The 27,470-nt window shown below is 66.1% G+C and overlaps 1 protein-coding gene across 1 annotated transcript in view; it reads right to left on the bottom strand.

Moving 5' to 3' along the window:
• GRIK1 (glutamate ionotropic receptor kainate type subunit 1) overlaps nucleotides 1–27,470 on the bottom strand; it is a 185,601-nt gene that overhangs the window by 29,439 nt on the left and 128,692 nt on the right. The window contains exons 7-11 of the mRNA XM_045852535.1: nucleotides 24,931–25,074; nucleotides 13,706–13,813; nucleotides 7,011–7,124; nucleotides 5,321–5,524; nucleotides 4,428–4,651 (exon numbers count right to left, since the gene is read on the bottom strand). Coding sequence (XP_045708491.1) covers nucleotides 4,428–4,651; nucleotides 5,321–5,524; nucleotides 7,011–7,124; nucleotides 13,706–13,813; nucleotides 24,931–25,074 — 794 coding nt within the window. The remainder of the gene's footprint in view (nucleotides 1–4,427; nucleotides 4,652–5,320; nucleotides 5,525–7,010; nucleotides 7,125–13,705; nucleotides 13,814–24,930; nucleotides 25,075–27,470) is intronic.

Raw genomic sequence — 27,470 nt, 5'->3', positions numbered from 1 at the left:
AGAGTCATGGCTCGCTTTCATTTCACCGGGCGGCTAACGGACAGTGGAGAAAGGGTCACTCATCCCGAGTGTTTACCCCTCAGCGGGCGAAGCCAACGACACCTCTCGTTGCCCCTCCCTCCGCGTCGAGACACCTGCTGGGGGAGGCGCGAGCACGAGGGGTGGCGGCCCCCACGGGCACCTGCGGGCGCAAGCCTGACAGGGGCATCTGTGGCCTAGCGAGCTCCTGGGGCGTCCGGGGAGCCGCAAGGCTGGGCAGAGTCACCGGAGAGAAGGCTGGAGGTCGGAGCACCAGCATTCGGGGGCCGGCTGGGGAAACGAAGATCAGGACCCCTAAACGAGGAGACAGGCTCGCACTTCGGAGTGTGTCCGCCGGACGCAGGGTCGTCACGGCCAACCCCACAGTCCCAGGCCGCTCGTCCTCGTTTCCACGTCGGCTGTCCCGGGGACTTGCTGTGGCCGCCCGCGGGCCAGCCCCGGGCAGGACGTCGGGCCTCAGTCTGCTCGTCAGTGAGGAAGGGGGAGTCCAGGCACTCACGACGCATGTTGAAATAAAACCTGGGGAACTTCACAGGGTCTTTCTCCATTTCCTGAGCATCTGTCTGACTTCGACAGCCCAGAGAACGTCCCTGCTCCGTGGTGGTTTTGGGGTCGTCTTGCCCGGGGCACTTGTTTCCCCAGAGAGACGTCAGCAGATGCTCCACAGAGTGAGCCATGCGGGGATGACCTAGAACTCGGTCTGCAGCGCAGGCAGCTCAGCCCCCTGCCGCTGTGTCCCTGACCCACGAGCAGGTGCCCTGGAGCAACGCCGACATGCCCCCACGCCCAGGGGGACCACCGCGTGTGCTGCAGCCGCAAGGGGAACGGTAACCCTTGTCGGCAGCCAGAGGCGGGCGCGCTGGGGGGCCCGGACAAGGACACTGCAGAGGGTCCCCCCAGTGTGCAGCCACCGCCCCTGGCTCCTCCCAGAGGCGCAGCCGCTCCTCTCCGGGTTGGGGGGGGGGGGGGAGCAGGCCTGGGCTTCTCCCGCAGCAATGGGACCCGCCCCTGTCCCTCCCCCACGGCTGCAGCGCACGGGGGAGGCTCCCGTGAAGCTCAGGCCACGCCACGCCCGTGCGTGTTAATGACTGTTTCAGCAACGTTAACTACGTTGTGAATTTGCATGCCCTTGTGAGCACACCAGTTGGCTGAGCTGGAGAGACGAATACCAGTGCTAACGACCCTGCTAATTGCTGCGACGTGCAGAGCGAAGATGCCGCCACTCAGACTCCGCCGCCGCTGCCTGCGCGATCGTTTAAACACGGTCATTGTGACGGATTGGAGGCTCCCGCGGTCAAGAGCAGCGGGCTTCCTGAGCGCACCTGCCGGCACCCTCGCGTTCCCGCCCCGACCGGCAGCCCCGGCCGGCAGCCCCGGCCGGCGGGCTCACCACTGTGCTCGCGGGGCGCTGCTGTGAGCGTGGCCTTTGTCAGCGTTCCGCACTTCGCAGTCGGGAGCACACAGCTTGTCTGGTTTTCAGAGGCTCAGGGGACAGCCGTCCGAACAGCAGCGCGGTCCCGCCTGCCCCGCAGAGATCGAGGGCTCTCTCTCTCTCCGGGACTCTCGAGGGGCTTGTGGTACGTGTGGGCCGAGGGGTTTTAAATGGCCACGGAATGCTGTCCTTTAAGATGTGGGTTTCTCCTTTGCAAAGCGCCTGCCTGGGGCCTGGACGCGAGCATCTGGAAATCCCTCACGTCTGCAGGGAGGCGGGCGGCGGCGGAGAGTGTGGGGGGAGGGCCACGCACGCCCTTCCCGAGACCCCGTGGGTCCTGGCCCCGGTGAAACAACAGAGAAGGGGACGCCAGCGCTCAGGATCTGTGGGCACTGCGTAAGAAGGAGCCGCGTTGCGTTGGAGTGTGGGGACTCACTGTGCGTGTGCGTTCACAGGAGCCCGCTGCACGGAAGCTACAAAACGGTGACCGCGCCGAGGGACCTCCGGCGAGGAGCCCCCATGACGGCCGAGGCCGGGAAGCAGGTGTCCAGGGGGACAGGGCGCCGCCGCCCGTCTCTCAAAGGAGAGGAAGCTCTGACTCCCGAGGACACGGCTGAGCTCCGCTACAGCCTTGGCCTTGCAGGCCGAGGGTTTCTTGTTTTCTTGTTCTGGCCAGGGGTCAACTTAGAACTGTTTATCTTTAAGGAGACAAACGTCACATGGTATAAATCATAAGCCGGCAGTGTATCTGCATTTTTAGTCCATTTAAATTGTTTGTTCACGGTAGACACAATTTCTGGCCTTAAATAGTTTTCAAGAGACAGTGTGAAAAGACATCCAGCCCGGAGCAGACCGCTGACTGGCCCCGTGCCGAGACAGGGCACCCGGGATGCCATAGGGCTGCGGTCAGTTTGGGCCCTGGGGGCCGCACGTCACAGGTTCAGCTCAGTTTGGGAACGATTTCTGGGCGTCTGTCTGAGAGCCCGCTGGCCCGCGCGCAGGGACAGGATTTATTTCCCCGGAAAGGGCAGGTGGGCGGAGCCTCTCTGGGCAGAAAGGTGGTCCCGAGGCAGCTTCCCACCTCGGCGTCACCACTGGGGCCGGGGGACCCTCCGCACTTGGTGGGTGCCGCTGAGGGGCTTTCCGCACTGGCTGCTGCGGGGTCCTGGGGCCAGCAGCGGGGGTCCTCCCCTCGCCAGTTCGGCTGGGTGGGCTGCTTGCCTCTTGGCGGCCCTGAGGGCGTCGCTGACTGTCCCTCGAACCCTCACCCCCCAGGGTGGGGTCGGCACAGAGACAGGGAGCGAGAGGCAGCCCACGATCTCTGTGCACTGTCAGAGGGGAGGGTCGTCACCTCCCGCCGTCACTTCTAGGGCCGCACGGACCTCATCCCGGGGCCAGTAAGGAGGCGTGAGCGCCCGCGGGGAGCCACCGGCCTGTCACTGGAAGTCTGACATTCAGAACCACGTCTTCCGCTGCTGACAGCACGGCGTCCGGGCACTGGGGGGTCACTCTGGGTTGTGGGGCGCACCGTCCAGTGCCACAGGGTGGGGAGCAGCTTCCCTGGGTGCCACCCACGGACACCAGGACCCGCCTCGCCCACAGGTGTGACCACCACAATGTGGTTCCGGAACACGGCCAGCTGTTTCCCCGGAGACAGACCCTCTCCTCGATGAGAGCCATTGACTCAGAGTCTCGGCCTTCAGACGGTGTCATTGCTGTGTCACTGTCACCGGGTCACGTCCCGAGAGGAGGCGGTGGGAGTGGAGCTTTGGTCTTCCTGCAGACGGCCTCAGCATGTGGCTGGACCCGGGACATGGTCTGGGGTCGGGCGCCGGCGCGCTGTGACGGGCGTGGAGAGGAACTCGGGGTGCGTGCACACACACCCAGGAGCAGCCCGCCCCCCCCCCCGCCCCATCTCGCTGGTTCACCTGCGTCTGCCCGCCCTCCGCCCTGGGTTGTTTCTCTAGCCTTTCTTCCTAATCGCACCGGGGAGAGGGCTACCTGGCATTAATCAGAACCAGACAGTGAACAGTGGTATGGGGCGAGCATGAGAAACACGTCTCCCAGACATTCCTGGAGGGAGAACAAAAATTGATCAGGGAGAAGTTCACTGAGCTCCGTTGGAAGATGAAAAAGACGGAAAACGAGTAGGGGACACACAAAAGCAATTTCTGTTTTTTACATGGTTTATCTGCGGGCGTTGAATGTGAAACTCAGCAGAAAGATTAAGCAGCCGCCTTAAATTCGGCGTCGGAGGCACTGAGAAAACACGGTCTCCTGAGAGGAGGCATCAGGCCCTGGAGGAGCTGCGAGGAGCAGGGTGGCTGCACCCACCCTCAGAGCAGGGTGGCCCGCGCAGCGCCGCCGCGGGGAGTGGGGCTGCGGGCCGCCCGGCTCTGAGCGGAAGGGGCCCCGTCCTGGTCACCTCCGGGGTCCCCTCGCCTCTCTGGTGCTTTTCAAGTAGAGGTGACAAACATTGCAGAGCGTTTTTCTCTGTTCCCGAGCATTTCACAGCTTGAGTCCAGGGGTCCTTACTCGCTACAACAGTCCCCAGCCAACTTGTTTCTGCTTTGCTGGGTAGAGTACTCCGGGGCTCGGCCGCATGGGCACGGCTGTGCTCTTCTTGCCGGAACGTTTCAGGTCCATTAGTGGAGCCAGCGCCTCTGCTGTGACCTAACCCAGCACGGGACATGCACAAATCACCATTCTATCTTGCCTCAAATGCTGGTGCAGTTTGTGTAAAACCATCTCCTTATTGTCTTTTAAAGGCACCTTTGTGGAGAGCTAGAAGGTGTCCGCTCACAGAGGGGCTTTGGTGAGCGGGGGCCGACAGGACAGGGCAGAGCAGAGCACCGGGCAAGGCCGAAAGGCCACCTCCGAGTCCTCAGCCCGCGTCGGCCTCGCGAGCACATGGGCCGCCCGGAGACCGGCTGTGCTCTGCAGCGCGCGCACTCACCTCGCGATCACGAAGAGCACGCAGCTGACCCCCAGGCAGGCCAGGAGCACGTACACCCAGACGTCCGGAGACAGGGGGCTGAGGAAGGAGAAGACGCCCGGGTTGGTGCTGTTGGGCTTCCGGTAGAGGATGCCGATGCCCAGCGTCATGAAGGGCTTGGAGAAGTCGATGGCGGTCTCCCGCACGTACGTGATGGTCAGAGGAGCCACCGCCAGGTCTGCCCTCTGCAAGAGCAAGTTCGAGGTCACGGCCTCGGAGTCCGGCCTCCCGGCAGGAGCCTGGCCTGACCCTGGCTCCTCCCGAGCCTTCGCCTCAACGCCAGCCACGCCTCCTGGCGAGCAGCCCCCGTGAGAACGGCTCTGTTGGAGCAAAGGCCGGTTCACGCGGTTGTGTTTATGAGCGTGTGTCTGCAGGGGACAGAGCCTAGAGGGACGGAATGCATGCATGCATGCAGACAGACAGACAGACAGACCCAGACGTGCAAACATCCTGGGACGAAGGGAATGAGAAAGCGGCAGAACGGACTGTCCTACGAGAGCACCCGAGGGAGGTGGGGACAGGCAGCCCGGCCGCCACACCCATCAGCTGATGGGACGAGGCTGCCCTGAGCCGCAGACTCGGGGTCCTTTCTGTGGCCCGGAGTCGCTGGACGTTGTCCCCGCGGGAAGGACGGCCTCCACCTGCTTGTCCTCTGTCTCTGTCCTCACCGGCCCCCCTGAGCGAGCAGACGCCGTGTCCAGGCTGCCTCCTCCTCCTCCCTTGAAGCCAACGCCTCGACCCAGAGGAGCCCAGGTGTTTCTTCGGACCTGATGCCACTGCTCCCTCACCTTTCACTGCCCAGCGTGCACCTCTCCGGCCCCGCGCCCACCCGCAGGGGCGGCCCGCCTGCTCACGTGGTCTATGAGCTCCTTGACCATCCCGTTCCACTCTCCCCGGTCGTCCTGGGCCCCGTATTTGCCGTCGGGGACGAGCTTGATGTCGTAGAGGAAGCCCAGAATGCTGGACAGCTCCTTCAGAAGGTCCAGGCAGTACCCTTCGAACCGGTCGTTCCCGTGCAGGGGCGTGTCCGACTTCCTGAACATCACGTAGGGCTCCTCCTGCGCCAGACGGACCCCGCGGGAGCGCCCGTGGGGCGGAGGCAGGGTCACTCCCGCCAGCGCCGGCCGTGCACCGCGGGAGCGGTGACGCGCGGACAGTGAGCGCCCGGGTCGGGGCCCCCCTTCCCGCCACTGCTGGGCCCTGAGCAAACGGTGTGCCAGAGACTCGGGCTGGCCCGGGGGCGGGGGACAGGTGTCTGAATGTCTGTCTGGACACAGCTGTCCCCACACCCAGGCTGCTCTGTGTGACCCGCCCTCCTGCGCAGCTTCTGTCTGAGGAGAGCTTCACCTGCTGACAAGAGGGGAAGCTAAACCGGTATAGTAGGGAGTTTGAAGAACTGCGGAATATTCTCGCTTCCTTACCTCTCAGCTAAGTCTCACCTCAGACTCACTCTTTGCTTTCCCATCTGCCTCCTTCTGCTTGGCTTCCTGCCGGCTGTCTTACCCAAGGGCTATTTCCCTGTTGTTTTTATCATCAGCTTCATTTGATTAACCGAGCGCACCCGAGATCTCACAGCTGACAATTCTTTGCTCGTATGCTTAAATGATAAATCTTCTATTTCATGACTGGTGGGCCCTTTCTTATTACCACGCATGATGTAACCTTACTTCTCATCTGACTGAAGTTTGTCTTATTTTACACAAGTCTACCAGTTGCCATACCACTGGCAGGCCCTCTTACTTCCTCCCGTTCACTATGCATCTCCTCAGGCATCCGTGACCGGTTCGGGTCTGTCCCCGAACGGACAGAAGGGGAACGGGTTTCCCTGGGACAGTGGGGAGAGATGGCTTTCCTGCGGGCGAACCAGGGGCCGGGGCTGGCGATTTCTGGAACAAACTGGCCTGACGCCAGGGGCCGAGCCGCCCACGGCGCGGACGTCGGGGACTGCGGGTTTCAGGCGGGGCCGCAGGGGTCCCCCAGCGCGCACAGCGGCCGCCAGGTGTGCGGTCGGGGCTCCCCCGGGAAGCCGGAGGCCCCCGCTAACCGGGCGGCAGAAGAGTGGGGGAGCACGGGGCTGTTCACCGAGGAGCGGCGGCGGTGAGACCAGAGGCCGGGGACCGGCCGGACCGGGGAGCGGCACCGCTCTGGCGGGGGTGACGGCGGCGAGCGGCTCCCGGCGCCCAGACACCTGCGCGGAAGCTGGGCCCCGGCAGGGACAGGGGCCGAGGTCGGGACGAGTCTGACCGCGCGGGTGGGAGCAGCGGAAGGAGTCCCCTCCGCCTCTCTCCGCCCCACGCTCCCAGCCTCTCTCAGCTGAGCGCCTGGGGGTCGGAGCCCGCGGGGCGGAGGGGCGGGCGGAGGGGCGGGACGTGCGGGGTTTCAGGGGCGCGCACGCGGCCTCCGGTGTCCGGACAGCGCTCCACCTGCGCGCGCGGACCGTCCGCGCGGACAGGACAGACGGCGGAGGAGCCCTCGAGGTCTCCGCGGGGGTGCGGGTGCGGGCGCTCCCGACCACACGCCCGGGGTTCCGCGCGGCCGGCTTACCAGGATGGTGGTGACGACGAGCGTCCTGTTGGCCAGCGCGTCGGTGACGCTGTGGGGCCCGTCCCTGCGGCCGTCCGTCATGTTGAGCCCGCGGTTGGAGTTCCACACCCCGACCTGCGCGGAGCACAGCGGTCAGAGGCCGCGGGCTGCAGGGCGGCGCCCGCTCTCAGGAGCGGCCCCAGGTCCCGGGGAGGGGCCGGGCGCGCAGAGTCCGGGGCCAGGACCCCGGGGCGCCGCGGCGCGAGCTGCTCAGGGCGGGAGACGAAACGAGGAGCCGCGGAGCGTGCAGACGGCACAGGGAGCGCCTGGGCTGCTGGGGTGGAGCCTGGGGGGTCGTTTTGTTGTGAGTTTATGAAACATACTACTTTTAAGTGAAGAATCCTTTTAACCCCACGAGCATCGGATTTTCTTCCCACACGCACGTGGCGATCACCCGCTCACGGCCGGCACTGCGCTCGGCTTTGGGGGCGGAGGCAGTGGGCGCACCGGGCGGAAACGCGCCCTCGCAGTGCGCGCGGTCGATGGATAGGAAGCTCGCAGCGCCCAGGTGGGGCCCGCAGGGCCCTGCAGGGGCGTCCCGGGAGGGGGCGGCGGGTGGTGGGGGGAGGGGCGTCTGAAGAGGAACGGCAGGTGGAGGAGCCAGTGCTGGCAGGAGGGGCCTCCGGACGCTGGGGGGAGGGGGTCCGTGTGTCCTTCTGCTCCGGGCCTCTCCAGCTACTCCCGTGCACCTCCTGTCTTGTCCGTCCACTGGACCGTGGACTCCATCCGTGAGCGCACTCACGGTCACTGCTCACTGCTCTTGGCACCGCGGAGCCACCCCCGGCGACGGGCAGCCAGGGAAGCACAGTCTGTTTCAGGAGAGAGGGACCACAGTGCCCTCGGGGCGCCGTGTCCGCTGGGTGGAGGGGCTCACGGGCGGGCGCTGAGTCGCTTAGCCCTGGAGGGGCCCAGAGTCGGGCCTTGGGGCGGAGTGGCTGGCCCGCAGCTCCGGTCGGCCCTTCCTGCTGGCCCGGTGAGCCGGGACAGGACGGGCTCCTAGCCGGGTCGTCCGCCGGCCGGGGGACCTCGGGCAGGACGAGACCTCGGGGCTCCCTGAGCTGGGCCCCCTGCCCGGGAGGAGCGGTGCAGGGCAGGTGCAGGGCAGGTGCCGGCAGGTGCTCGGAGCCACACAGACGCGTCTCGGAGGACGGCCCGAGGCCACCCGGCAGTGTCCCCGGGCTCGCCCTGTTGTGGAAAGACGTGGATGTGTTTTTCTTAAGTTTAGAAGCAGGTAACACAGGGGAGGCATGAGGAGCAGGGGCCGGCTCTGGGGCGGGCAGGGCACGCCTGCACTGGTCCGAAGCCTGCCCTGGCAGCGGGGGCACAGGCGGCTGGCGGGGGACGGGGGGCTCCCAGAGACCCAGGTCCAGGCCCAGGCCCTGGCGTGGGGGTCTGCCAGCAGCGGGACCTCGGGGGGTGGGTGACTAGCCCTGACGGTTCAGTAAAGCAGCACCCGTGGGGACGCTGGGCCTCCTCTTCCCCCTCCCGGTTCTGGGCTTCGAGTTTCTGCCTAAACGCAGCGGCTGGGCGTTCACCCGGCTGGACAGACGGGACAGCAGGCTCCCCGCGGAGGCCTCCGGGACGCCCGCCCTGGCACAGCGGGCGAGCTGCTGGGGCGGCCAAAGAGCCCGTCACACTTTTCCCCATAAACTTGAGGACGCATTTTCACGTTCACCAACGGCTCTGTCGATCTGAGCACTTTGAGTGTGCTGGCCACCCCCCCCGCCCCCCTGTCGGCCTCCAGGGGCCGAGGCTGGGGGCTGCTCAGCATCTTCCGGCGGGCGAGACAGCCCGCAGCAGAGAGCGGTTTGGCGAGCACGTCAGCGGTGCCGAGAAACTCCGCAGACCACCTCTGGCGTGTCTGGTCCGTCCAGCACCTTCCCCGTGCACCGCGTGGCTCCTCCTTGGCGTTGGAGCTGTGTCTCCACCTCTCCCGATACAACCAGGTGTAGCAGGCCAACAAGGTCTTGGCGTACCTTCTCCCATCCTCGGCATTAAAGTGGCTGCACAAAAGTTCACCGAGTTTGATGTTGTTTTTTAAATGCACGCTGATACGACAGCTGTCGCAATACGACCTGACAAAACTGTTCTGAGTGGAAACTACGTGTCGCTGGAGCCGCCGTGCGGGAAAGCGGAGGGGACGCTTCGGCCGGCCAGGGTCTCAGTTTCCCGGTTCCCTTCCCTCCCCAGCAAGGGGCCGTGGGCGGAGGCCGTCCAGGTGGGCGGGGGCTGGAGACAGCTTTGGGCTGGAAAGTGCGGGGGCCTGCCCGTCCAGAGGTCACTGGGGTCGAGCTGGGAGGCGGGGCTGGCTGTGGGGAAGCCCTGTGGTCTCTGCAGGTGGGGACTCCCCCTTCCGGGACACGGACCTCAGGCCCGACAGCCGCTGGGCCCACGGGTTCCCCAGGCCCCGCTGTGGGTGTCGGGAGCGGCTGCTTCTAGCTCAGTAAAACGGGCGCGCACGTGGGTCCTGGCCCTTCTTCTGATCGAACCTTGACTCAGGCGCTGGGGGGACGGGGCCTAAGTGTTCGCTGAGCGTTGACAGGGAGGTGGAGACCTGACCCGGCCGCAGCCAGGTCACGGAGCAAGAGAGCGCGTTCTCTCGCCGCTTCTTCTCGACGCCCAGCGTGTGTTCAAGGGAACTGCACTGACCCTTACTTCACCGTGGCGACGGGGACACCTCCCAGGGCCGCTCGCCTCTGGGACTCGAGTGGAAGCCATGGGCAGGCGCGCCCCCAGCGGCACAGCGGCCCCCACGTCCGCCCGCAGCCCCGCCGAGGGCTGGAGGGCAGCCCCCCCTCCCCCGTGGCTGCGTCCCACTCCCCGGCCCGGGCCCCAGTGAGGACGGGTTTCCTCCACAGAGTGAGGAAAAGGGGTGTTTTTCCTGCCGTCGTGTGCCCGGGGTTCCCTCATGTCTGGACCACGAGGGTCTGGCCGCGGGCGGGCTGTCCCCGGGCCGTGGGCAGCGCACAGGCAGCGCCAGTGACCGCGGTCCTGCGCTCCGTCTTCCGTCTGTCGGCAGAGCGTGTGTGTGTGTCTGTGTGTGTGTGTCTGTGTGTCTCTGTGTGTGTGTGCATGTGTGTGCGTGTGTGTGCGTGTGCACGTGCTCAGCCGAGGCACCTAACTCTGTCTGCCGGGGAACGGGGGTGAGCGGGCACGTCACAGCCGGACGTCTCCTTCTGGGGAGGCAGGTCCCGCGGTCCGGGTGCGTTGGGAGGGGGGCGGGGAGGCTGCAGCTACCAGATGCCTGGACAGTTGGCCTCTGGGTCCTGTTCACGGGCCGCAGACACGTGTCTCCGGGAAGCGGAGCTGCAGTTCCAGAAAGCGCAGCGAAACCCGGCAGCAGGAACCCACCCGGGAGGGGGCGGGGGGGGGGGTGGGCAGGGGCAGCAGCCAGGTCTCTGTGGGGACAGACTCCAGGAGCTGTGCGGGTGGCCCTGTCTTTCTCTCCTCGACGGGCATGTGCTGCCCCAGGGGCCGGTTGTGGGCCGCGTGTCTGGGAGGGCCCGGGTGGCGTTAAGTGACACAGGTATGTTCGGGAGGGACCAGGGTCTCTCCTGCAAACCCAGCCCGTGGTTCACACACACTCCGGCCCCGGCTGCTGCGGGGACGGTCGTGGGTGTGGACAACCCTGGATCCAGGTCCGTCTGGTTTCGAGTCGGGAGCCTCGACTGGACGCGCTTTGCCCAGACGGCGGCATCTCCCTTCTGGGAGGAGCCTCGGTGAACTGTCCTGTTCAGCGAACGGACAAGGGCCATCGTGCGGGGACCCTTCTCTCTGGGGGCCCTGCTGGGAGAGGCTGTGCCTGGGGGTCTGAACAGTGCTGGGTCCTGGCCCCCGTCACAGGGGGCCGCGGCGATGTGGTGCAGGGTCAGCGGGAAGCAGGCGGGGGCATCGCGGGTGGGGGCTGGGCGGTGGGCTGGCCCCGCAGCTCAGAGACGAGCAGAGGCCATGCCTTCCTCGCACGTCCTCCCGGGGCTCGGGGGTCTGTGCCCTCGGGGGCTGCCTTGAAGCGACTCCACCCAAGTGCCCGCATCTCCCCGGGCTGGCGCACTGCGCTTCTTCCTGGGAGCCAGGCGGGCTCGTCCAGGCTCGGGCCACGAGGAGAGGGGCCGCCTTCCACGGAAGGTTCGCACAGGGCGGGTAGTCGTCACCGAGCTCCTGGTGCCTGATCCCCCGACGGCCAGAGCAAGGGCAGCAACCCCGGGTCTCCTTCAAGCTCGAGAGGAGGACACTTCAGCATCCCTCCTGGAGCAGGACCCGCGGGCAGCGGGCTTTCTGACGGTGGCAGACGCTGTTCCCACTGTCTGTGATCTGAGCCACGGTTCGGAAGGTGGCCGTGAGCCCGGCACAGCCGTCGGAGCCGGACAGCCTGGCGTGGTTTAAGCCCGTCTGGAGACCCACAGATACCGCAGCCGGTCGTCTGGGAGCGGGAGGGCATGCAGGGGCGTGTCCGTGTGTCCTGGGACCTTGTCCCGTGCCCAGCGTCTGCTCACGCGGTGAACCTGTGCACACTCACCGACCCCGCGACCCCATGGGCCCGCTGGCAGGAGAGTGGGTGCCACGGCTCCCAGGCGCCTCTCACTGCCCTGTGGAGTCCCCCACGGTTTTGTCCTCTGTCCGGACGAGGTCCGAGCAGCTCACCGGGCGGGTGTCCGAGCCAGGACCCCCCCCTGCCCCGTTCGAGGGGGCCCCAGTCCCCTGGCCTCCGCCCGTGGGGCCGGTGCATGGAGTGGGTGGTTGTGCCCTGCCCCTGCGGGAGACAGGCGAGTGGTCTGAGACGGGCGTAAGCAGACCAGTGGACCGGAGTCCGTGCTTCTGCCGCAGTCACGGCTGTCTCCCCGCACAGAGACGGGCCCTGCCCCGGGGGAACAGATGATCTCGGGGGAAACACGGATCCCTGTCAGGCCTGTTCTCCGTTCCCGGGTCCCGGCGGGCGGCCAGCCGGTCCCCCCTCGGGCAGCACCCGCCTCTGCCTGCACCCAGAGCGCAGCTGCAGGCCTGGCGGCCCGCTGGGGACCGGCATTTCCTCAGCCGCCCCGCCCCCGTTCCCGCCCCGCCCCCGTTCCCGCCCCCGACTCCCCGCCGACTGTTGCCGGGGACAAGCCGCCTCTCGCACAGTTCGTGGAAGTGTTTCCACGCCTCACCAGCAGCCTCGGTTTCCGCCGGGAGAGCAAAACGACACTTGGTTAAAGTGGAGCACGGAGCCCACGGGGTGTCAGGGTCAGGGCTCGGCGTCTCACCCCCCACCCGCCGCTCGGAGCGCGCCCCACGGGGCCGGAGTGGGGGAGCGGAGACAGCCAAGCGCTCGGCCCCACACGCGCTCCTCCCGCCCGGCGGTGCGCCAGCCGCCTTCCACGTCTCCTTCCGCGCGTCGAGCGCGTGGCCTCCCGTCCGTGTGGGAACGCACAGCTGGGCCGGAGCGCTCCAGGGCCTCGTCACTCCCCACGGAGACCGGCCACGGCGTTCGCCCCGGTCACCGGGCAGACACACGGCACGCCGCACGCGTGTGCACTGTTCCCCCGCCGGACGCCTCATCCTTTGGTCGCGGGCTTCTCCGCAGTAGAAAGGGGGGGAATGGGCTTTCCCTGCGGCCGGAGGGGCTGCGTCCTGGCCGGGCGGGCGTCCCCTCCCTCGGGGCAGAGCAGGGGCCGGCGGCCCCACCCCCTGGAGGCCCAGTCAGCCTTCCCCGGGCGCAGCCCCGTCTCCGGAAGAAGAAAAAAGTGTTGCACACGAGGCGGCGGCGGCGAGGGACAGGTGGAGAGAACCCTTTCCTCCAGTTGGATTCTGCCTTGGCTGGGAGAGAACCCCAGGGGAGTGCGCGCGCCACGCAGGTGTCACGGGCCGTGGAGGCACGGCAGAGGCTCATCCCTCCGCCACCCGCTGGGCCCACAGGACGTGTGTCCTTCACGGCCCTCCTCCCCCTTCCCTCCCGGACGTGCGGAGACGCGGAGACGCGGGAAGGAGGCGCGCACAGAGGGGCGGTGCCCGAACTCTCGGGGGCACTCGGTCCCCGGCAGGTGCTCCCTGTGCCCTCCAGCGCGCACCCCACGTGGGGCCGGGAGGCCGCTGTGGAGCCCGGGGTCTGCGCCACCTCCTAAGGGGGAGGAGGGGGGAGGGGAGGGGGAGAGGGAGGGAGGAGGGAGGGGAGAGGAGGAGGGGGAGGGGGAGGAGGCGGGGCAATTCTGAAACGGGAGCCCTGGGGGGGCAGTGGGCGCCCCCAGCCTGCAAGCCGCCCCCCTCACACATCCCGGCACCGGCGGCAGCTGCTGTCCATCAGCCGAACCCCGTGGCTCTGCCCCAGCCGGCAGCCGGCAAAGCGGAAACGGGAAATCCGTGTCATTTCCAAAGTCGGCCCGAGTGCTTCGGCGAGGTTGCTGTTCCCAGACCTACGCTTACACCGCGCGCAGCCTCCTGCCCACTGCGGCAGAAAGGGGAGATGTCGGAGTACAGAGTTCCGATGTTCACGTGACCATTAAGAGGCCTCGAGTGTTTTTCCCTGTAAGTTTGTGAAGGGCAGAGTCGCAGCCCGCGGGAGACCGCCGAATGCCGGCGTCGGCCCACACGCCGAGGGCGGGTCCCCCCCCCCGCCCCGCGCCGCCTCTGCGGTGGACGTGCGGGGGCGGTGCGCCTCCAGCGCGCGCCGCGGAGGGGCTTACCTTGGCCGTCCCCTCCTCCTTGAGGCTGATGACGTCCAGGTCGAAGTCCTTCCTCGAGCCGTCGGTTCTGTTGAAGGCGATGCGCCCGGTCAGGCCGTCCCACCGAGCCTGTGGGGAGGGGGCGGGCCGTTAGCGCGCGGTCCCCGTCCCACGCCACCCCGCCTGCTTCCTCACGTCCGCCGCCGCCTCCGGGCACTCGGCTGCGCCCCGGCGGGCGCGGCAGGCCCGCTCCGCGCAGGGACGCCAGAGGCAGCCGTGTGGGCCGCAGGTCCTCGACGCGAGGGAAGGGACGCAGGCCGTGCTCGGGGGGGGCAGGTGGACGCCCGTTCCTGAGGGTGTGAGCAGCCCGGCCCGTCTGCCTGGGTGCTGCCCTGTGGGCGTCTGGGAGCCGCGGGAGTGTCTTTGGTGACGTGGGGAGCTTTACAGGGAGAGGACGGCCCCGAGTGGGGCAAGATCGTAGGCTGGCGGCTCTGAGGCAGTTCTCCCGGGTGAAGTGTGTGGACACGTTTCAGCATCACGGGGCCAGCACCGCGGCTGCGTCTCCCGACTCCCACAGCGTGCACCCGGCCCTGAAATGCGAGAGGAAGCCGTTCCCAGCCGGGCGGACAGAGGCTCTCGAGGGGACAGTCACCCCTGAGAGTCTTCGTGAAGAGTGTGCTGAGGTGGCCACTTACCGTCCGCTCCCACCCTTGCTTCCTGACCACTGCTCGGGAGGAAGGGACACGGTGACAGAAACACGGGCTGTGCCTGACGAAGCTGGACCTTAGCGCCAGCGACGGCCAGGACGGGCAGCCAAGAGGGAGCGGCCTGCGCTCCCACCTGAGATGTTGGTGCGAGCACAGGGGCCCGGGACCCACTGCCGAACGCCGACCCCGCCTCAGGAACACACGGCGTTTCCTACGGCCGCCGGTCCCCGCGGTGGCTTCCCTGGCCGGGACTCCGGTGAGCACGCTCTCTGCACTGGGACAAAGAGCCCCCAACCCGCCAAACACAGGGAGGGAGCGCCTGGCGGGTGTCTACGGACCGGCACTGCCGTCCCCGACGTCTCCAGGCCGGCGCCTTGTGCTCCGGTCACGTCTTACGTCACAGGCCCAGGCTTCTCCGAGGGCTGACGGTGAAGCGAGAGTTGGTCACCTGCTGCTTGGGGGTTCCGGCCCCCGGCCGGAGGGTGGGCACGGCCTGTCGGAGGCCTGGGCCCAGCGGACGTCGCCATGGTGCTGGGGTCTGGACAGAGTCAGTTTCCAGCCTCCTTCAGGCCCCTACAGATGCTCCCGCACCTGCCTCCCGGTCTGCCTGGAGGAGGCAGTCGTCCTCGTTCAGTTCCGCAGGATCTTCTGCAGGCTTGCTCCTGAGGGCCGCCTCTTCCTCGGGGGTCGCGCTGGGAGTCAGCCCGACCCGGTGCAGCGCTGCCGGCGGTCTCTGCGCACGCGCAGGCCGGGCGGCACTCCCCTCCACGCAGCCCGGAGCTCGCGAAGCCCAGTCTCGCGTCCACCAGGTGTGTCTGCTGTGTCTCTGAGACGCGGTCGTGCTGGCTTTATCCTTCAACTGAGCGTTCCCATCACTGGGGCGGCACAATTCCCACTTTCTCCTGCTTATCCTCCCTGCTCACCCAAGCGGCAAAAAAGCTCTTTTTCTTCCTCTGCTCCAACAGCGCCTCCTCCTCTGCCCGAAACGTCTGCAGAGATTCCCTCCTGGATCTTCCCTGAACTCCAGCACCTTCCGCCTCCCAGGTCAGATTTCCCTGCCCCACCATTGCCGCACCCTCCTGCTTCCCGCCCAACAGGACCATTTCCGTATGGTTCTTTTTTCTTTTGCAAACGAAATGTTGGTAGGTGTGCATCGCCAACACAGTGCTGGTTGGGGCCAGCAGACCAGGACGCGTTCCCGGGCCCCGTTGTCTGGGGCGAGGCGGCAGCACAGCTCGTTCAGACGATGACACGCAGTCACACGGACGGTCGTCGTCCCCGTGTGCCCGCCCCCGTGGAGGTGTCTGCACGGGGGACGAGGACGCAGCCCGCCAGGGGACACCACACTCGCACCCCCGTCCCTGTCGTGGGAGGCGGCCGCCGCCCCCGCCCTGCGCAGACCCCTCGCCGAGACCCCCGAGCGGCAGTGAGCCCGGCGCGCGGCTGGCAGCCAAGGGACAGAAAGGAAACAACAAACGTTTCCGCTCACATCTCATTTCTGTGCTCTTTTTCGAGATGTTTATTGCCCAAATAAAACATATATATGTTTTTAGCATCAAGGAAGTAAGTAGCTAGCACTTAACTCTAGGCTCTTATAACACTCAGCTTTCAACTTCAGTCAGAGCGGTTGCCTGCGCTTGCTTCTCCCGCAGGGACCTGAACACAGAATCCCACCCAGCCCTGCATCTCCCGGACTCCGTGCTCCCCGGAGGGGGCCGCGGGCTCTGAACTGCTTCCTGCGGGAAGACGGACGTCGCTTTCGGAGAGGAGAGGGGAGGGGCTTTTCTGGAAGACACGGCCTTTTAGGAACAGCAGTTTCACCCTGGCTGGCATAGCTCAGTGGATTGAGCTCGGGCTGCGAACCAAAGCGTCGCAGGTTCGATTCCCAGTCAGGGCACATGCCTGGGTTGCAGGCCACGGCCCCCAGCAACTGCACATTGATGTTTCTCTCTCTCTCTTAATCTCCCTCCCTTCCCTCTCTAAAAATAAATAAGTAAAATCTTAAAAAAAAAACACAGCAGTTTCTGCGGCTTGTCCGGCGATGTCTCAGAAACAGTGCTGTTGTGTGAGGACCTTACGAGCAGAAGGTTCGAGGCGCACCCCAAAATTAGCTCCTTGGAGGATTCAAGCAAGCGAAAACTCATTTTTAAATGACTGGGCCGTGTGTTAGGAAAACACAAAAACCTGAAAATAAAGGGAAACGCGGAGAAGACCTCGTGGCCTGTCTTGGGGGCAGCGGCCGTCTGCAGGCTCACCCCAGGAGGCCGACGCCCCGGGGACCCGGGAGGGCACTGCGGAGTCTGTGTGGAGGGGGAGGGGGCTCGCCCTGAGGGAAGGGACTCCCCCAAAGGTCCTGGTTGCCGTCGCTACCGGGGGTCCCAGTGAGGACAGCTGAGGTCTTCTGGGACCTGGGAATCAATTCCTGGCACGTCCACAGACCGGGCTGTTTCTGTTTCTCTTTAGTTTTGTGTTTGCAGGTTTTAATTTCCCCCATGTCCCCGTCATGGGGCGCTCGGTGGGGTGGGCTCGACCCTGGCGCCCTCAGCGTCCCCGCGCAGACCACAGTGTGGCCGGGATGTGGCCGGGATGCGCCCGCAGGGCCGACCGGGTCCGGGGCAGCGGGTCAGGCTGCCTGGGTTTCGGCCCCGGCCCGGCTCTGTGAGCAGCTCCCTGCGGGGACCGGGGCCGCCGGTCGTAGGTCGCACGTGGGCGACGGGGCGGCAGGGAGCAGGAGCCCCGCTCCCTCCGATGTCAGTGGTCGTTGTCCCACACACGGGGCTCGCGGGGGCACCGCACGGTAGCCCATCCTCGGGCCGGACATGCGGCCTCTCTGCCCCGGCGTCCGGCCTCACCCAGAGGTCGGATGTGGGAGATGGGTGTTAGCGGTTTCCGCGGGCACACGCACGACCGAGACTCTGGGGCCCACGGAAGGGCTGAGGGTCTGGAGCTGCTCCCCCATCCGTGTTCCCCCTCCCCCACCCGTGTTCCCCTCCCCCACCCGTGTTCCCCCTCCTCCATCCTCGTCCCCTTCTCCGTGACCTTGACCCTTCCTCTGCCTCCAGCAGCGCCCCTAAGCCCCGCCCGCCCCCACAGAAAGATTGTGAGCGCAGGGACCCCCGCTGCCCCCCAAACGCCCGCAGCCCGTGGGCCATTCCCGGCGGGATGCGCATTCGCCTCACGCCCGCTCCTGCCTGGCTCCGCCCCCCAAGGTCCGGGCAGTCCCGCTCGCCCTGGGGGCGGCTCTGGCCGCCAGCCCCCCGCCCCCCGCGCATGTCTCCCTCTGCGCGGGCTGGAGGAGAGACGCCCCCAGGGATCTCGGGGAGGGTGCGCCGGGGGCGTCGCCCTCCACTGAACGGGTCTGCTTGGCGAGAACTTCCGCGCGTCCACGGCCAGACGGGCGCCCACCGTCACCGTCCTCCTGGCTCTGCGCCGACGCTGCCGCCCCCTGTCCCGCCGCCGCTGGTCCCCGCGGTCGGGGCGGGTGGGGCGTGCGGGTCCTGCTCCTGCTGGAACGGGGCGTCCGCGGTGCAGGAGGAGGCAGCGCTGGACGTCCCTTCCCCGGCTTTCGCCCACTGGCCCGCCCGCTCTGGTCACAGTTCCCTGATCGGCATCCGCGGTGAGCGCCGTCCGCTCTTCACGGGGCCGGGCACAGGCCCCCCCGCCCCCCGGCCTGGGGGGCGCTGAGAACGGTCACCGACTCCAGCCAGCGAGTCACCCGGCAGGTTCTCAGCGGGGCCCTCGGCACGGAGTCCTCCTCCTCCCGGCGGCTGCCTGCCTGGAGAGCGCGCCCCAGGGCGGCGAGGGCCTTGGGACCGGATGCCACCCGGGGAGACGGCCCTGCGCGCCCGGTTCAGAGCGCGGCTGTTCCGGGCTGCGCAGCTGCAGTCACCGGGCGAGGCTGGGTTTCCGAACGCCGGCACGTCGATAGAGGACAACACGGTCTCTGTCCTTGCACTTGTCACCTCTCGGGCCGCAGGAGAACTATCACCTTAAGTGTTTGCATCACACACATCGACTGTGAACTCAGACACGATGGTCGTGTTTCACGTTAACTGTCTGGGTTAGCTCCCTCTTCTCCGGCTGACGTTTCCTGGTCGCTGAGAGTGTCCACTCGTCTTCGGATCTGACAGGTAATGTCCGTGGAAGGCGGGAGTGAGCAGGGGGCTCTCCGAAGTGGTGAGAAGGGCGGGGGGGGGGCGTCGGCGAGCGAGACCCGGGGGCCCCAGGGTCACACGAGGGAAGCAGCTGTCGGTGCCCAGGTCGGCGTCCAGTCCCCTCTCCTCTCCTCCCGAGACGCCGGGGCCAGCTGGCCGCACCACCGGCACGTCCGCCCTCCCCGCGGCCACGGACTTGGGGGCGTGGGATCGGGGAGCAGTCAGACGTGGGCCATTTGCGCCCCAAACCAGCTCCCGTCCCTCCGTCCAGCTCTAAGGGAAGCTCTCTCCGCCGTGGGAGGGCTTCTCGGGCTGGGGCGCCCTGAGCGTGCCCAGGGGAGGGCCTGCAGGCACTCACCGCGTCCCCCGCGAGTGTGGCCGCTCCCGCGTCCTGCGAACTTCCGCTCTGCTGGCGCCCGCCGTGGAGGGACTGGCAGAGAGACCGGGGGAGGGGGGAGTGTGTCGGGGAGATGGTGCCGGGGAAAGAAGGCCGAGGGAGAAGTGCGTGCATCTCAACTCTGTCCTCTCTCTGCTCTGCCTCCCGCGTGGGGCAGTCAGCAGGTGCAGGTCTCGGTCGTCTCCCTTTGTTTCAACCGGAGCGGCTGTTCCGCAGCTGCCGTGGGAACGCACGCTGGCCCCTGCACAGCCACGCCCCGTCCCCGGGGGGCGCACCCCCCCTCCACCGCAGCAGCGCGGTCTGCCCCGTCACCCTCAGAAAAGCTGTTTCAACACAAATCCGGAGTCCATGCAGTGACGGGGTGAAAACAAGCATTGAGCCAAGGGAGAGACGAGAAACATAACCTTCAGACCAGAGCTTCCTGGGAGGTCAGCTGTTCCGGGACCCGAGATGACGCACTGACCACATCCCCTTCTGTCCAGTATATAATTATTTTAACTATTGTGTGTGTGTTGTTTATGAGCCACTACCTCGCAGTAACTGCTTGCATGGATCACTGCATAATTTAAAAACATAATAGCTTTTCTTCCCAATATTTGATTCCCAACTCTGCATCTGCTGACTTTATTTATTTACTTTCAGCATCTGCCGACATTAACTGTGTCTGTGCCGGGCGCTCCGGGTGAACAGTCCCTGACGGTTTATCTCAGAACGTGCGCCGCCGGCTTTGCTTCTTTTCATGGCGCTGGTTCTGGGGTGACCGGTGTGTCAGAACGTAATGAACTGGCCTCTGAATCTGCGCGCCGACCGAGTGGGCAAGGACACTCAGAGCCCGGGGGCGCGCAGACCGTGGGGACAGGGCACCGGGGTGAGGTGTGGTGACCGGGGGCACCTGGAGAGCAAGGCACTCGGTGTGGAGTCGCTCAGGTTGCACCGGTCGTATTAATCCAGTTATTGTCTTTGTTGGGTAGATAATTAATTACTTTTTATAGATAATCAGTATGTTCTTTTTCAATGGAGATAAGGATTTGGATCCGGCATGGGTTGAATTTATATCTTTCTCTAGTTAGCCTGGTGAGTCGGGCTGTGGTATTTAGACATTTATTTCGTCACCAAGACGCACACACTCAGCATTGGAAATGTGGCCAGCCCAAGTTGGGTGTTACAAGCTTAAACTACAAGCTGGATTTAGAAAATCTATTATGAAAATAAATTAATAATTTTATGTTAAAATAATGTTTTAACCAATTGGGATAAGTAAAATACATGATTAAAATTAATTTCACCCGTCTGTTTTCATTTTTCTAATGTGGCACCGAGAAAGCCTCGCAGCTGCGACAACGCGCACCGCTTCTCCCGGGCAGCGCGGGCGCCGTTTCCAACTGCCTTTTGCGCTACGGGGACGCCCGCTCGCCTCCGCAAGGGCCTCTGCGCGCCCCGCCCCCTCGTGAGCTCTGACCGCCCTAGGACGCACGGCCTGTCCTCACGTACAGCGCGTACGTGTCCTCACGTGCAGCGCGTGCGTGTCCTTGTGCAGCGCGTACGTGTCCTCACGTGCAGCGCATGTGTGTCCTCACGTGCAGCATGTGCATGTCCTCACGTACAGTGCGTCCATGTCCTTGTGCAGCGCGTGCGTGTCCTCACGTGCAGCGCGTACGTGTCCGCTTCTGCCAGTGCATCGCCGCTGGCGGCAGCAGCACGAGGGTCTGCCCCGGCGCCCGGCCGCGGGGTCAGCGCGCCCCGCCCTCTGGAGCCCCGCAGACGAAGTCCTGGGTCCGCCCAGGACACCTGCACGGCCCACGGGCCCCGCGCGCTGGGCAGCAGCAGCAGCGCGACGCCGACCCGCCCAGTGAAAGCCCACGTGCACGTGGAGGCAGACGCAGGGGCCTCCGGGGAGAACTTTGCCTTTGACCCTTTGATTTTTAAAAGCTTGACTTTAAATCTCTCGTTCCTGCGTGCAGATTTATAGCCCTCGCTCCAGTGAAACAGGCCCGTAAATCCGTCTTCCCCGCGGAGCGGCGGCGGAAAGCTGCCCATGTTTGGGGCGGCTCCGGGGGAGCTCCCTGTGAGCGGCGTTGGGAGACAGCTCTCACCCCCGAGCAGCAGACCCGTCTGGGCCAGGTCACCGGGGAGCTGGTCCCGTAGTTTAGGTGTTAGTTTAGCGACGTTTACTGAGAGTTTGCTTGCTGGACCGAGGCTCCCTGAGTTCGGTTCCGCGGGAACCTTCTCAGCGCTGCCGGGAACAGCGAGGGCTCCGAGGACGCGGAGAGCAGCGGCGGCGTCCTGGTCCCAGTGGAGGGTCTGACCGCGTCTGCACGGAGCTCCGTGAGCGCTGACGGGCGCTGGACGTCCAGGGGCTCCGGGCAGCAGAGGGCCCACCTCTCAGCAGGGGCTCAGGGGTGGCCCCACGGAGAACAGGAGCTCTGCAGGAGCCCCCACATTGTGAGCGCCAAGACGAAGGTTGCGCACGGTGCGGGGTCTGCAGCAGGAAGGGAGAGGCCGCCTGCGCACCGCCCCCCCCCCCGTGGAGAACCCAGTGGTGGGAGCAGGGAGCTGCGGGGGTGTTTCCTGTGCCCCAGACTTGGGACCGCCCCCGTCACTGTCAGTGGGACAGGGTGGGGGCGAGGGGACTCCAGCAGACACAGCACGAGGGCGCTCCACGGGGCGCCGTCCAGGGCCGGGGAAGCATCCCGCCCTCGCTTCCCTGCGAGACAGGCCGGAGACACTCGGGGACTCGGCGGGCCGACAGAAACCTGTCCCGTCGGGGAGTGTCGGGACAGAGGGCTCGGGGAGCCGCCCGGCCCCGGGGCACTGCTGGTCGGTTGCCCGCCGTCCCCGCGAGCACGGAGAGCTCGGAGCCGCCCCAGTGAGTGGCCGCCAAGGGCCTGGGGGGGAAGGGTCAGGGGAGGCGGCAGCCGGGCCCCGGTTCCCCCAGAGGGCCGCTCGCGCAGACGAGAAGCTTCCTGTTGTTCCGTGGCGCTGGCTGCTGGGGAGAGTGCCGGGACGGACCCTCTGCTGCGGGGGGAAGGTCCCGCTGAACGAGACCCCCCGACTGCCGAGGCCAGGAGTGGACGGTCCCGGGCTCTGCCCGGAGCTGCGCCGACCGCCGAGGCCGGGCAGTGGGGGCGAGAGTGGGCCGGTCCCAGTCCGTCCGTCCTGTCACTGTTGGGAGCTGCTGGCCTGACCCGAGACCTCTGTTCACTTCGCTGCCCCACCATCTGCCCCCGCCATCTGCCCCCGGCCCTGCCCAGCTCCACGCAGGGCCCCGGCTGCCCCAGCCCTGCCGCACCCCCTCGCTGGGCCGATTCCACAGCCAGGGGACCTCTGGCTGCGTCCTGGTGACTCCCCTGCCCCCCTGCAGGAGGCGCCCCAGCCCCGGCCCGCAGTCCCCACCTGGACCTGAGATGGGTTGGCCGCCAGGGTTCTCGGTGCGCAGGGAGCTCGTGACCCCTCATGGGCTTGCTGCCCCCTCCCCCCCAACAGTCACGTGCCCTCGACTGGAGGTGCCTCCCCGCTCCATGGAGAGGGCTCTCGCACACTCGGCCTGTCCGGGGGCTCACCGGCTCGCACTGGTGTGACCAGTGGGAGTCACTCTCACCGGTGTGTGGGGGACGGTCACCCCGGGACAGGCTATTTCTGACTGGAGCCACGGGGACTCTTTAGAAAGTGATGGCGACCAAGAGAGGTCGGGGACGTTTCAGGACCGACCAGCCACCTCAGGTTCGGTGTTCCCCAGCCGACCCGAGGCCGGCAGAGATCAGCCGGACGACGCATCCCTTGGGAGAAGCACCTGCGTTCTGTCGCCGTGGTGTGTGTCCGTGCGTCTCAGGATTCCCTCGGGGTGGTCCTCCCACCGGGCAGCCCCTGGGCGCCCCCAGTCCCGCCTTCTCTGCAGGCCCCGCCCCCAGCTGAGGGCAGCACTGGCCTTGGGGACTCAGGGACTCGGGGACTCAGGGCAGCCGAGAACAACGGCGATGAAAATGGCAACAAGTTCTGTCACGCGCCCTCCCCCTCCGGCCGGGGAGTCTGAGAACAGGGAATTGGCCTTTTCGGTAAATGAATGTAAAATGCTGTTTGCTTTCGATGCGGCCCCTCAGCCGGGAGCTCATCATTGCCCCAAATGAGCCTGGACGTGGCTCGGGAGCGCCACCTCCTCACGCAGCGCAGAAGGGGCAGGCGTGCCCTGAGCGCTGGTCCCAGCTGAGGTCGGCGGCCTGCCTCTGCCTGCCCTGCTCTGGGACGCAGGGGCCAGCTGTGTCCTCGTTGGCGATCGAGGTGACCGGGACGGCCGTGATTCTGGACGAGCCCGCGACCCCTGTGGGGCGGGCGGGGGCCGTGCCGCTGTCCTGGTGGTCACGGGACGTCAGATGTTTGTACCGTCCCATGGGCGCGTCACTCCACGATGGATGTCTCGTGGTTTCTCTGCTGTGGCTGCCGGCTTTACAGTCCTGGCATCGTCACAGGGAACCCAGTGAGGCCGTTACTCACGGTCCGTTGCAGGGGTGAGAGAACAGCCCGTGTTTCCGGTTCTTCCTGTTTGAAGGTGTCTCCTTCTCTTTATCCTCACAGTCCCGCTGCGCGCCGGAGGTGTTGTCCCACTTTACAGATAAGAAAACTGAGGCACGCGGGGTCGGAGTGGCTGGTCCGGGTTGTACTGCCAGCAGCATCGGTGGGGCTGGGACCAGGGTGAGGGGAGCCAGGGGCACCAGTAGGAACCCTGGGCACGTACCACCTCCCGACCCGAGGGGAAGGGCCTCCTCCCACGGGTGCTCAGGACACCTGCTTGCCGCCTCCTGTGTCCAGGGCCCGGCCACACCAATGACCTCGGTGTGGACCCTGGGCACTGTCACCCCTCGTCCTTCCGGGCCTCGCCGTAACGGATCGGCCTCCTCTTTCGTGGGGGAGCGGACGGAACAGCCCGAGAGAGAGGCCAGCGCGGGAACTGGCCTCACCGGGGGCTCCTCCCCCGGACGCCTCCCGTTCTCTCTCGTGGCTGCGACTCCTCCCCGGCCGCGTGCAGCCTGCCCAGAGCGGGGGGGGGGGGTGCCCTGCTGCCGAGGTGCGGCACCCACCCCCTGCCCCCGGAGGGCCCTGGAGCCGCCTCCCGGAGGACGGTGCAGCCCGGCCGGCCTGGCTGCTGCCGCGTGTCTCGTTCGTGTTGTCAGGGGCAGACGCAGCCTGCGCGGCCCGTGCCGGTCAGAGACAGCCCGCGGCTGCGTGTGAGTGGGGACCCCGGGCCCTGCAGCGGCGGGCCCGTGTGCAGGGAGAGCAGGTCCCTGCAGGGGCCCAGTCTCGCGGCGTCCCCGGCCACCACGGAAGGAGAGTTGTCTCGGATCACACGTTAAATGCATCGTGACACACAGTCACAAGGAAAACCTCATAACCTTTTACGTACATTTACGGATTTACGTTGGGCCGCAGGCTGGGCACTCCTGCAGGACAGGGGAGGGACGCCCAGGACCCCAGAGCCGCAGGGAGGCCCTCCGGCCCCAGCACCCCGTCCTTCCGCAGGGGTTCCGAGCGTCGGGTGGGCTTTGAGTGGAGCTGGACTTTCCAGCGAGCTGACGAGTGGCAGAGCAGTCTGAGCGCCGCTGGGAGCCAGGACCTGTTGCTCAGTCCTGCACAGCCCGGGACGCGGGGGACAGACCCCGGACGGTGGCTGCCCCTCCCCGACTCGCCAGGCCCAGGAATAGCCCCTGGGAGGCTGCAGACCTGCCGGGGCAGGGGGCCCGCCAGGGCAGGGGACCCTCGGGCAGGGGGCCCCAGCTGGGTGCAGGGTGTGGTGCTGGGGGCCGGGGGCTTCTTCAGATGGCTCAGCCTCCCCCAGCAGGACGCCTGGCAGCTCCAGCCACCCCTCCCCCTCCACCCACGGCCTGGAGGGAGGGGCCCTGACGGACACCCCGCCCGCAGGGCTGCCCCAGGAGGCACGCCGAGGCCGGCCCCAGGGGGCCGAGAGGGGCGCAGGTGCGGGGAGCACGCGGCACTTGCCTCCCGGATGAGGCTCATGAACCGGGGTCCGAGGCGCCAGGGCTTGTGTCGGTGGCACTGCAGCGAGCTGACGGCCAGCTGGGGCGCCCGGTGCGCGGCGAGGGCCACCACGTGCACGGCGTCGAACATCAGCGCCGCGTCCGTCTGCGGAGACACACACCACGGGCTCAGTGCGGCCTGCACCTGCCTCTTCGCCTGCCTGAGCTCGCCTGCCTGTGCTCACCTGCCTGAGCTCGCCTGCCTGAGCTCACCTGCCTCAGCTCACCTGCCTGAGCTCGCCTGCCTGTGCTCACCTGCCCCTTTACCTGCCTGTGCTCACCTGCCTGAGCTCGCCTGCCTGAGCTCGCCTGCCTGTGCTCACCTGCCTGAGCTCGCCTGCCTGAGCTCGCCTGCCTGTGCTCACCTGCCTGAGCTCGCCTGCCTGAGCTCGCCTGCCCCTTTACCTGCCTGCATCCGCCTGCCTGAGCCCGCCTGCCCGCGCCCCGGCCTGTGCCTGTGTCCCCAGCCCCTGGGATCTCAGCAGCCACTTGCTCTGCTGCGGGACAGTTTTTGTTCCCCAGGGGCCGCCTTTCTCCGAAAGGCTGACCGACCACCTCGTGCCCAGGGGCAGGGGGGGCACAGCTCTGCCCTGTTTTCAGTCGTCAAGAAAATGCAGCTCAGATCGGCCACCAAAGGCCGGGTTTGGGGCGCGCACGTTTTCAGAGTCTTCTGTGTTAAGCCCGAGGTTAAGCTCGCGAGTTAAAAACTAACGCTCATATTTCAGTGTCAGATTTCGTTTCTCGGAATTTCTCTGTCTCCTCACCCATCTGTGTGCTTGTGTGTGTGTGGTAACTGCTAGAGGGGACACCACAGGTGACTTTCCGGTGAGTGTTCCCCTGCTGGCAAAGGCGGCTCTCGTTACAGAACCCCCGGTGACAGCGGGGGTGGGGGCCCCTGGAGACCGGGGGCGTGTGGCACGCTGGACGTGGGTGCCCAGTCAGAGCCTGCCCCCCGCCCCCCCCCAACAGAGATGTGGGTCCTCATTCCCCCTGGGGTCCGGCCTCCCCTCCTCCTTTCCTGTGACCTTTCTCTCCTTGCAAAAATTCACACCAGTACTTCCAGCGTTTCTATGAAATATACGGCCCTGTGGTCTCCTTGAAGGATAAAATCTTGTAACACCTTCGCATTTTACTGGAGGGTTTTTGTAGCCACTTCAGATGTGTTAGTTCATTTGAAGTCCTCAGGGTCCCGGGCACAGGCTGTCGGCACGGATGGGATGGAGGGCTCTCTGCCAGCGGGGATTGCGGCCTCCGGGGCGCGTGGTCTGCAGGGTGTCGGGCTGGCAGTCCGGGGAGCTGTTGGAGCTCGAACATGTTCCGACTGTTTCAGGTCACGGCTGAGCAAGTCCATTTCAGAGATGTGGACACTGAGGCTCAGGGACATCGAGTGGCTGGATCAAGGCCATTCTGCTCCTTAGTGACGTGGCCAGGGTGTGAGCCCACGGCTGTCCGGCCTGACCCCGTGGTGGCAGCTGCTCTGCTCTGTGCAGCTCTCGGGGTTCGGTGGAAGGAGGGGGGTCGGCCGGCGGAAGGCGAGTGTTCGACATCCATCAGAAATGACAGCCGACCTTTACCGAGCGCTGCCCGTAGTCCGGGAGCCGTCCTGGACACCCTGCACACGCTCAGACTTCACCACGACCTCCCTCCTCCGTGGACGAAGGAGTAATGTGGGTAAACGGTGTCTTCAGACTCGCGGGGGGCCGGCCAAGTTCAGGCCTGGGAAGGGACGCCGGGTTGACGCTCCTCCCCACGGAGCTGAGCTGCGTCTGCCCTGAGTGAGTGTCCGTCCGGTAACTAAAGACCGTGCTGGCAGCTCGGTGACGGCCGGCGTGCCCCCGGGGTCCACCCGGCGTGTCGGCGACAGCGTGGGCAGTGCGCCCTCGGGGCCCTCTGCGCCTCGGCGGCCGGCGGCACCTCTGCCCTCTCCTTCCTGGTTTCCCTCACTCGCTCGTGACCCTTCCCCCCCCGCCCGTCCTTGGGGGCTCTGGCTCGAGGTCCGTCAACTTCGTTTCTTTCCCAAGAGACAGCTTTTAGTGTAATTGTTTTTTTTATTTATTAGTTTTCATTTTATTTATTTCTGCTCCGATCTTTATTATTTCCTTTTTTAACGCACTTCAGGCTTTTCATTAGTCACCTGAAGCAGGAGGTTGGACTGTTTGTTTCCCGTGTTCCTGTTTTCTGGGGCAGGCCCGTGTCACCGAAATTCCCCCTCAGAGCTGTCTTTGTTCTGTCCTGTAGATCTTGGGCCACCGGTTTCCGTTTTAATCAGACTCGGGAAATTTCCCCCCTTGATTTCCGCGTTATCCATTGGCCGACTGCTCGGTGGTAGCCTGCGGTTCAGCCCCCACCTGCCCGTGTCTTCCCGGTTTTGTTCCCGCAACCGGTTCCCAGTTCCCTAGCGCTGTGATGCGAGAAGGCGCTTCACACGGTTTCAGTCTCCGTGAGCTCACGGAGACTTGCTGTGCCGTCCGACACAGGCTCTGTCCTGGAAAACGTGCTCGC

This window comes from Phyllostomus hastatus, unplaced genomic scaffold (genome assembly GCF_019186645.2).
Source record: "Phyllostomus hastatus isolate PE091 unplaced genomic scaffold, TTU_PhHast_1.1 phas_contig_948, whole genome shotgun sequence".
NCBI classification, from domain to species: domain Eukaryota; kingdom Metazoa; phylum Chordata; class Mammalia; order Chiroptera; family Phyllostomidae; genus Phyllostomus; species Phyllostomus hastatus.
The sequence above is the reverse complement of the archived record's forward strand: the minus strand, read 5'-3'. Positions and strand labels throughout refer to the sequence as shown.